This window comes from Helianthus annuus, chromosome 16 (assembly GCF_002127325.2).
Source record: "Helianthus annuus cultivar XRQ/B chromosome 16, HanXRQr2.0-SUNRISE, whole genome shotgun sequence".
Taxonomy (NCBI): domain Eukaryota; kingdom Viridiplantae; phylum Streptophyta; class Magnoliopsida; order Asterales; family Asteraceae; genus Helianthus; species Helianthus annuus.
The window spans coordinates 105,735,006-105,746,276 of NC_035448.2; the positions used below are offsets into that span (position 1 = coordinate 105,735,006).

General features: G+C 33.6%; 1 protein-coding gene and 1 long non-coding RNA gene across 2 annotated transcripts; one reads left to right on the forward strand and one right to left on the reverse strand.

Annotated features, from left to right (window-relative positions):
- Positions 1-2,923: 2,923 nt before the first annotated feature.
- On the reverse strand, positions 2,924-5,410 carry LOC110925787 (transcription factor MYB52). Its single transcript, XM_022169624.2, has 3 exons — positions 5,147-5,410; positions 4,156-4,527; positions 2,924-3,306 (listed from the first exon to the last, which is right to left on the reverse strand). Exons 1-3 carry the CDS (start codon positions 5,259-5,261, stop codon positions 3,131-3,133), a joined length of 663 nt encoding a protein of 220 aa, XP_022025316.1. The 5' UTR covers positions 5,262-5,410; the 3' UTR covers positions 2,924-3,130.
- Positions 5,411-9,050: 3,640 nt separating this feature from the next.
- On the forward strand, positions 9,051-11,271 carry LOC110922310. The gene is made up of 2 exons (XR_002583051.1): positions 9,051-9,173; positions 10,714-11,271. It is a non-coding gene; the product is annotated as an uncharacterized LOC110922310 (long non-coding RNA).

Genomic DNA, 11,271 nt, shown 5'->3' on the forward strand with positions numbered 1-11,271 from the left:
AAAACTTAGACCGGTTAGTTTTAAAGGAAGATACGGTTCAAAACGCACGATTAAGCGGAGACCGGAATAGAATGTGATTTAGACCCGACAAGTTTGAAGACTTGTATAATATGGGTAAACTAAACACATTCTGGATTTTGAGACAAAAATGATAAGGTTTGACCCGTTGCGGTCAATTTATGCAAACTAGTTACATAAACCGAACCGAACGCGAAATATGCGTAACGGGTAACCATAAGAGTCATATACAGGTTTGCTAAGTCAATATGCCTTAGATATGTTGTGACATCAGTAAGATATCTTCTATTATGCCCAAAATGAATTTAAACTCAAATTACGCCCCGTAGGGGTATTTTGGTCTTTTTAAAGGTTATAAAAGAGATTAGATATTAATCTGAGTTACAGGTCTGATATAATCAGTAAAAATATTTACTTTTATAAGTCATAACAGTAGGGTATTGCATATATGTGAAATTTATCTTTTATAACTAGACTATGCACTGTAGGGGCATTTTGGTAATTTCACATAGGCTTAAAAGGTCAAAACTGAAAATATGAGTTTAAAACTTTTGCTTACTGTTAAAATATAAATATTTACTAAAAATATCAGTAGGTATCAAGTCATATATATTTAAAATAGTTTTAATACATACTATGCGTTTAAAACGCGTAAAAAGGCGGTTTTAAGCGATTTCCTGGTTTTATGAGAAAAGCTGATATTTTTATCATTCCAGAAGGCTTAAAATATTTTATTTATCATGTAGTATCAGTAGAAAAAGGTTTGGTATCAAAATGATTTGTAAAACTCATTTTATAGGCCAAAAGGGCAAAACCGACAATTACCGAACCAAAGGTATAACTCTATGTTATGCTCAGCCTAAAAATAAATAAAAATCTTCAAAAATCCAAAAATATTATTTTAAATCAGTGGGTAAAAAGTTTGGTATCAAAAATTTGGTTTAGATAGGCTATATGCTAATTGCGCCGTTTAATTAATAAAAAGCTTTCCATTTACGCTATTGAGGATAACTCTTAATCTAGACCTCAAACTGATGTCAAATTTTTAGGACAAGTCTATAAATCAGTAATAAAGGTTTCTATTCTTTTACATTTTCAAAAATATCATTTTAAGGTCAAAAGGGCATAATAGTCAACATTTAGGCATATAACAGAAACATGCATATGAATCGGATAACTAATGAACCAAGTTGCATAATCACAGAGGGTTATACTAACATGTAACCTGGTCCTAATAAAGCTCTAAGGCATTTCTAAACTATGCTCTAATGGGTCAGAACTGAAAGTCAAAGCAAAAGTCTACTTTTGCGACTTTCGGCTCTGAACCGAGCTTAAACTGAAAATTGTCGGGTTGAACATGTTTAGGCATGTTCTTACATTAATTACCAAGTTATATGAGTGATAAAATAGGTTTGCATGGCTTCTACATTGTTAATTATGTGTTTATTTGAAAATTAGCTTTCTGTTGACTTTTTGTGATTAAGTTTGACCCGACAATTGACCTAGTTAGAGTGGAAATCAGAGGGTGCCCTTTTAAGGGTTTATTACCCACATAATTACCAACTCATAGGTACTTTCAATTCGAGATTTGACTGGACAAATTATGATTAATCACAAAGTCAAACCTTAGTTTACGACGGTTTGACTTTAGGCTATTAAACTAAGTAAAACTGAATTAAGAAAGGTTAAGGACACTTACTGAAGTCCTATGCACGACTAATGATCTCTAGAAAGTGACCTTGAGCTCCAACAATCTCCAGGAAAGAAGTTATGAAAGTTTTTAAGTGCAAGTGCCCAATGTTGCAACTTTGAAGTTCTTATATAGGGATTTAAATTGCATAGGATCATTCCAAATAAGTCTATGCATGATTCTAGATCATTACAAGTGCCCCTATTGCATGAAAAACCATTGGGCAGCCCCTGGTATGTAAAACAAGCCATTTAAGTCGGTTAACAGGTTGAACTGGCAGCTGCCAGACATTTTCTGTCGCTGGCAGGTTTGGGCGGCCCGCGTAAGACCCACACATGGTCTACGCGGCCGGTATGGAGCCCCGGATCAGGTTAAACAAGTTTCAAGATTTGCACATTTAGTCCCTGGTCCTTTATTTAGTGGTTTTAACTTTATTTCTTGTACTTTTAACCCTCCAAATTAATTTTTAAGGGCTCCAAGACATAACCAAACTTTGTTAAGTCCTTGGTTATTTTTATGATCACCCGAAAGGCCTTAAATTTCAACGTTGACGCTTTTAACCCCTCATATACGAATGTTAGCATAACTTTCTCATACGGAAACGAAACCTTGTGAAATTTTTATCACTTATTCTAGTGAGCATAATTAATCGTTACAAAGCTTCGGGTTCGCTAAAAGATTACTCAGAGGTATAACTTAAACATGTTGACACTTTTAACCCTTGCGATTTGTAAACTCTCACTTTCTTTCACAAACGGCTTCATACGCTTCATAATTCATTCGTTTAAGGGTATAAACATCGTGTAGGGTCGTTGAAAGGTATATTTATTCGATGTTGACATTTTTAATCCTTTTATTCACATACTTTCTTTGTTTGTCTACTTTAGTCCCTCTAAAGAAATTCTTTACACGTTTAATGCTCATGACACGTGTCGATATAATATTGGACATGAATTTTTGAGGTGTTACATGAGATCTGGTCCATCGAGACCTTTATGTGCGCTACTCGTGGGCCCACAACTCCAATCGTAATCAAAGTTATGTCCATTTAAAATTTGGATCATTTCCGCCATGTTTCCCCTTAATCCCTATCTAGTTGTTCCATATAGAAATGAACCAACTCTTGAATCCGCTCCTCATTATAAATTCTCCTATTCTTTATAAACAATTAAAAGATCATATGATCTAAGCATGCATGAAGGATTTGTAAATCCATAGCGCAACAAATAATAATCTTTCATCAATGCACACATTGTTCTCATGAACATGGTTCTTCGTAAAACAAATGTTAATGTATAGACAACTTAATGTGTATATAAAGTTTGTATATCTTGAGATTGATCATAGGTTCATTTGTGTTACATGATCAAACTATGAGTTCACAAATAATCATCCTAAATGTTTTTGGCTTCTCGATGCACCTTAACCGGTCGAAAAGAAATCTATGAATGGTATGGTCATGTCACTCCCTTGCTGTTTGGTTGCTTCTTGCTCCACCTCAACCTCATCTTTGTTTTTATGGTCGATTACTTCACTCCTGTTGGAGTCTGTATTTACAGGGAGAAAGTTGTAGAACTCCAAAGATCGATCTCTTTTATCTGAATTCCAATGAAATAACAACCAAATATTAATCCAATGAAGAATAATCTCAAGTTAACATCAACAATTACTGATCATTTTGTGTTAAAAAGTGTAAAAAGTAGTACTCGTATATAAAGTAAAAGTGGGTTGGTCCTTTATGTGGCCCACTTTTTAAGAGTGGGCCAGTCCCTTGTATGACCCACTTTCTCAGTGAGAGCGGACCGGTCCCTTATAATGTTGATATGAGTTTACGTGTCATACAGTATAAAAAACCGGATTTTAAAACATTGGAAGAAACAACAATAAATATCTCTATATATTGAATGCGTTTTGAATTACTTTCAACTCAAAGTACATGTTAGAAGACTAAGTTGACAAACTTTTATTCTCTTTATACCGTTTGAATGTTTTTAATAAAAATCAATACTTGTAGGACTGAATGAGACCAGTCAGACAAGGAAATTCTACTAATAACACAGCTAAGGTAGAGTCTGAGAAAAGTAAGATGTAGACAGCCTTACCAGTTGAACTGGTCGAACCAATTGAACAGATGAACCAAACCCTTGGTTGTATCATATTTCATTCAAAAATTAAAAATAAAAATTTATACCACTACTCTAGACTTCATATTTTGTTTATTTAGCTCCTTATATATTTTGTTAATATTTCAAATTCATACCAAATAGTTTCATACTTTGTTTTAAATTATATATATTAAAAAAATTATCATGTAGTTTATAAAATCCGCTGTCTGATCAGTAGAATTCTGGTAAGACGACTGGTTCGACCTTGAATTGTTACATACTTTGTTTTAAATTATGTATATTAAAAAAATTATCATGTAGTTTATATATCCCATGCTATACCTTCATGATCAACCTTGAATTGTTGAACCAAATTCTTTGAGTATTGTAGGTGAGACACTAGATTTCTTGAGACGTCATAAGGCAAATTAGTGTACTGATGATATCTTTCTGAAAATGCTTGATCAATAGCAGCTTTGGTTCTCTGGTGGTGCAACCGGCTGGACCTTTCACGTACTCTACGAGCCATGATCACATGCCAATGGTTCTTAACCGCGTTATCGGTTCTACCAGGGAACAACTTTGCAATGTTAGCCCATCGGTTCCCGAACTCGCGATGATATGCTAACAGCCGTTCCTCTTCCTCTTCTGTGAACGGACTTCTGTTGATCTTTGGATCCAGTTGGTTGAACCATCTTAATCTGCAACTTTTTCCTGCATGAAGTTAACATTTTATTTTAATTAATTAATACAATAACGTCAAACCTAATAAAACGAATGTAAAAAACGACGTCGTTCTTATGTTTATCAAGCTAGCTGCTATGAACAAGTTGTTAGCAAAAATCATGTAACAGAAGCTACGCAAAATCGCAAAACGAAAAATCAAAATGATGTCGTTCTCACGTTTATGAAACTGTTATGAAGCTCTTAGATGTTTTCAGCAAAATCATTTAGCAAAGTTGCAGGTTCCGAAGATTACAGATTAATGATGAATCGATCTGCAACTTAAGTAAGATAAGGAGATCTGATCGATCTGCATCGAAGCTTAATTTTAATCTATGGCTGATTAGATACAGTTACAAGCTGAAAACGAATGGCGAAAAACGATAAGGATGCGTAACTAACTTGACAAGTGAAACAAGACCTAATTAATCAGTATATATATGGCGATCCAGACGGATGAACAGAATTGAGTTACGTATGTGTTTCATCGATTTAGAGACGGATACGAATCTAAAATTAGGTTTCCAAAATTACGTACGGATACGAAGCAAATAAGATGCATATTTGTTCCAAAACTAAGTAGATAAGATTATAGGATATGAAAGTGGACCTGATCTGCCTTGTAGCTTCTCAGCTATGGCGTTCCAGTTGTGAGGACCGTACTGGTGGACGAGTTGGCGGAGCTTTTGGTCCTCAGATGGGCGCCAGTGACCGCGGGTGCACATCGGTGATTGAGAAGATGGAAGAGTGGTTAGTTAGGGATGGAGAGAGGGATGGAGATCAGGGGAGGTATTGGAAGGTGAGTGGGATATATAGATAGATAGAAAGGGAGGGTCTGTTAAGAAGGAAGAATAGTGTACCAGAAACTGATGCAACGTCTAGACTAACTAAAACTAGATTACCATATTTTCTATGCATGTTGGTACATCTATTCATCTCTCTCACACGCTTCCATATCATATGTATCTATCTATATTTTATATTATATACATAAGAAGAAAATCGATCACAAATTGTTCTTATGATAAAGCCAAAACAACTACTATCAACCAATAATTTATTTTTATTTTATTTTCTTAATTATAAGAGTGGTAAAAATATACGATATATAGTTCACTAGCTACGACCAGTATTTTTACGATATCATCATCATCATACTTAGTATATCTCATCAATAGTAAAGTTAAAATAGGATCTGAGGAGTGTGAGATGTAGACAGCCTTACCTCTACCCCGTAGGAATAGAGAGGATGTTTCCAATGAGACCCCCGGCTCGATAGTAGTTTTGCATCAAGACTTGGATATAAGACACATAACACTCAGCAATTGACAAACGCAAATTAGTGCATGTATCCCTTGTCTTTCGGCTATCAACACTACCACATGATTCATGACTAACCATCCCCTGTTTTAATGTTATTTTTCAAGAAATTAGTAAAATAATGTTAAAATTAGAATTTTTACGATACTAGCCAATTAATTAAGAAAATGAAAAAAATTATTTACTGGTTGACAATACTTCCATCTGTTATAAATAAATCTTATAGTTCTTACATTATCTTTACTCTCTCTATATATACAAATACACATACAATAATATATTATACTTGAAATATATGTTAATTGCAATTAATTATGAGTTAGATACACTATAATACACAGGTATATCAAAACCCATTACAACATCAACTCAAACCTAAAAGTGAAGTTATTTTTGTAATGAACAAGATACATCACTATATATATATATATATAGTTAGGTTAACATACAAATGCCCTTATCGTACATTACGTACGCTACAATCTCAGTCGTTTGATCATCTTTTCGCATTCAATTCGCATGTTGTTTTTTGTAACAATTTTGTATGTTGGTTTTTAACATGCGATTTCATCAAAATTAACACATGCGAAATTGTTACAAAAAAACAACATGCTATTTCATCAAAATTATCACATGCGAAATTGGTACAAAAAAACAACATGCTATTTTATAAAAAATTATCACATGCGAAATTGGTACAAAAAAAACATGCGAATTCATCAAAAATTATCACATGCGAAATTGTTATAAAAAAACAACATGCGATTTTAAAATGCGGGAAGATGATCTGACGGCTGAGATTGTAGCGTACGTAATGTATGATAAGGGCATTTGTACAGTACACTTTACCTATATATATATATAGAGTAGGGTTCCTGCGGAAAGTGTGTTTTTCCTAGAAAGTCTAGGAAGCAATAAGAACGCGACATGTGGCATTGAAGGATTTTAACTAAAAGGGCAATTGTGTAATTTGAATATTATTTTAATTATGGATTATTTTATTAGGATAACTAACTATGGAAACTAAATATTCCATTTAAATCAAATTGGCAGTTTCAATTTAAATGATACAAGACGTTGTGTTTCTTGACAATGTGTTTTAACAGAAAGCAGATTTCTTGACGCTGTGTTTTAACTGCAAGCAGATTTCTTGACGCTGTGTTTTAACAGCAAGCAGATTGCTGGAGGATTATTGACACTGTGTTTTAACAGCAAGCAGATTTCTTGACATTGTGTTTTAACAGCAAGCAGATTTCCTTGACACTGTGTTTTAACAGTAAGCAGATTTCTTGACGCTGTGTTTTAACAGCAAGCAGATTGCTGGAGGATTCTTGACACTGTGTTTTAACAGCAAGCAGATTTCTTGACATTGTGTTTTAACAGCAAGCAGATTTCCTTGACACTGTGTTTTAACAGCAAGCAGATTTCTTTACGCTGTGTTTTAACAGCAAGCAGATTGCTGGAGGTTTCTTGACACTGTGTTTTAACAGCAAGCAGATTGCTGGAGGATTCTTGACACTGTGTTTTAACAGCAAGCATATTTCTTGACATTGTGTTTTAACAGCAAGCAGATTGCTGGACACACTGTCATTGTCTTCGTCTTCAACACAACCCAGTGTCTTCGTCTTCAACACACTGTCATCAATCAACATTAAAATGGTAAAACACATAAACCTAGAGCCCACTCTAACATGTCAAACATTGAGGTCCATTAACTAAAAATAAGAACCCGATTCAATGATAGATAAAAAAATTGAAACAAGTATGAAAAACAACCGATATATGACCAATCGGAGAAGAATATTTGCAGGAAAAATGGTTGGTTCTTCTTTGGTTGCGTTTAGGGAGAGAGAGAGAGAGAGAAAAGAGGGAAATCCCATGATTTTAGGGATTGGTTATTAATATGGCAGTTTCTTGACTAATTTAAAACACTTCCAATTACCAAAATACCCTCACTATATTAAAAGTCTCTAATTATATAACTCAAATATTACGAAAATGCCATCCATTAGATCTAAGCCATTAAAAACACCAATCGGATGGCCCAGATCGCTTCCTAGACTTTCTAGGAAAAACACACTTTCCGCAGAACTCCTACTCTCTCTCTCTCTCTCTCTATATATATATATATATATATATATATATAGGTAGAGGATCCTGTACATTAATCCAGAAGTGTGAGAAGTGTATTATAACACTATATATAACACTATATAACACCATATAAACACCGTATAACACTATGTAACACCATACAACACCATATAACACTATGTAACACTATATAACATTATATAACAAATATAACACTATATTTTGTCTGATAGCATGTCTATGATATATGTATAGTGTTATATTTGTTATATAATGTTACATAGTGTTATATGGTGTTACATAGTGTTATACGTTGTTTATATGGTGTTATATAGTGTTATAATACATTTCTTACATTTCTGGATTAATGTACACTATCCCTACCTTATATATATATATATATATATATATATATATATATATATATATATATATATATATATAGGGAATGGATCTACAGAAAACTTATTTCTACTAAGAAAACCTAGGAAACCCAATCTAGACCATTGATCATGATCATCCAATGGCTCATAAAATTTGAAGCATTTTTGAATTAAATTAAATAGAGTGGTAAAGTCAAAAAGGTACTTCAAGGGCATATGGGTAAAATTACCTATGATATTATGACATTTATATATTATATTCATATTGATTAGACATTCATGATATGAAAAGGAGAGAGAAGCACAATTACCTATAACCAAGATTCCCATTTCTCTCTTTCTCTCTCAGACCTTCATTCTCTCTCTTCTTTATTATTGTCACCATCACCATCATCATTGTTTCTCTTTCTTCTTTCTTCTTTTCTTTGAGAATTCAAAAAAACTTCTGTGCATTCACCATCATCATCATCCCTTCTCTCATCCTCTCTCTTTCTTCATGTTTCAATCACCAAGAACACACACAAGTGTGTGTGAGAGAATCGTTATTGTTAAAACCCCTTCGTGTTCATGAAGAACACCAAGAACACACACACAAGTGTGTGAGAAAGAAGCAGGCCTGAATCATTCGGTTGCATGTGTTTCTAGAGAGAGAAAGTTATTAGAACACTAAGACCAAGAACACACACAAGTGTGTGAGAGAGAAGCAGGTCGGAAATCATTTGGTTCATGGGTTTTAGAGAGAGAAAGTTGTTAGAACGCCAAGAACACACACACACAAGTGTGTGTGAGAGAATCATTTTTGAAGATCTTCATCGTGTTCATCAGACGGGTCTAGATCCGGTTAGTGTTCTACTAATTGCAAGAACACACTTGATTTTTTTGTTAAAAAGGTTGTCAATAACTTTTTGTGTGCTCAAAGTGTTCTAGTAATGGGTTAATGTTCATGTATTTTGCAGGTTTTTGTTTTTATGTTAAAATGATTTTTAGTTTTTTGATATTTTCAGTTTGTTGACCAATAATTTATGGGTTGGGTTTGTGTTAGGTTTTATAAATTGGATTTGCTTTATTTTGTTTTCTGTTTTTTGTTTAAATTGGGCATCCCAATTATTGGTAGATAATTAGTTTGAAAATCCATAATTGTTACAGTAAAGGTTTCAAAATGTTGTTGGTTAAGTTGTTCTTTTTTTATAATTAGTGTTAAATGTTTCAAATTTTTGCAGGCATAACTAGTTACGTATGTTACATTTCTGCCAGCTAGATTCTAAACTGTTTGTCCTGTATGTTGTACCATATGTTACACTTTCGGACAATATATGGTGCATACATTGTGTTACACATTTTGTTTTGATATGAGTGGATATTGAAATGGTGAATGGTAATTGTTGTATCCTCATCTTAGCAAGTACTCTTTTGCTGACTACTAATATTTGTGTTTTTCATTTCTTGGGCAGGACTGGGACTGGGAAGAAACCTAACAAAACATTATGTGTTTACAAATCTATATCTTTTTAAATGGGTTGAAATGTTATTTTAAATGGGTTGTTAGTTGAAATGTCTTGCTGGCATAATTAGCTACATATGTTGTAATAAGGTTACACGTGTTACTTATATTAAAACCAGCCCTTTCTTGGACATAAAAAGGAGCTACACATATGTAACACATGTTTGTAACGTGTGTTACACTGGAGGGTACCTTTGATGTTGTACAGAAGTTACCCTCCAGTGTAACACATGTTACAAACATGTGTTACATATGTTCAACCTCTTTGTTACCAAAAATCGGGGCTGCACATATGTAACATGTGTTACAACAGGTTTTTACCTACTTGCACGTCTCTATTACAAATGGATGAAATACTGTTTTTTTTAAAACATCCACGGTGTAACACTTGTTTATTTGAAAGTTCTTAAAACAACCGTTGTAACACGTGTTATAATCCCATCTTCAATGTAAAGATACATCCAATGTAACACGTGTTACAAAAGGAAATTACCTACTTACACATCTCTATTACGTTGATTTAAACAGTTATTTAAAAACATCCACTTTGCAACACTTGTTTATTTGAAAGTTCTTAAAACAACCGTTGTAACACGTGTTACAACTTTTTTAGTGTTGTGCATTTTCCTTTTTATTATCTCATCTTCAGCTTGAAGATACATCCAATGCAACACGTGTTAGGTTTGTTACGTGTTACAAAAGGTTTTTACTTAATGTAATAGTAAGTTTAAATGTTAAAATGTTTTTTTTAAGATTGGCTGTTAAATGTTAAAATATATAAACTTCATAATTTATTCGGAATATCTCGTTTATTTTACAAATAACTCCGGAAATATTACTTGTGCTATTATGTATTTACTATGGCGGTTGTATTTGCAGGAGTGAGGAGAATGACCAGGTCCGTGACGGGTAGGCTGGCTAATAAGCGAAAGCAGAACGATAAAGAAACAGAACGATAACGAAAGAAGGTAGATGGAGAAACCGATGAAGAATGGGAACAAGAAGTCGATGAAGGGCAGGTGGTGGGTACCATTGACGTTGTACAGAAGTTACCCTCCAGTGTAACACATGTTACAAACATGTGTTACATATGTTCAACCCCTTTGTTACCAAAAATCAGGGCTGCACATATGTAAGACATGTTTGTAACTTATGTTACACTAGAGGGTAACACATGTATGATCATTTTTGGATCATTTGTATATATTTAAGTCTGTATAAACCTACAACATTGATACCCCCAAAAAGGTTACACATGCTACGATAGAATGGGAAATGTGTAGCAACGTTCAATACTGTTGTTTCACTCTATAGTGTGTAACATGTGTGAAATGGCGTTTGTCAGTAAAACATATAACTTGTAAGGTGATACGACTGTATCTTTAAAACATGTTTACCTATAAGTACTTACATGTTACAGGTTGTATCTTTAAAACA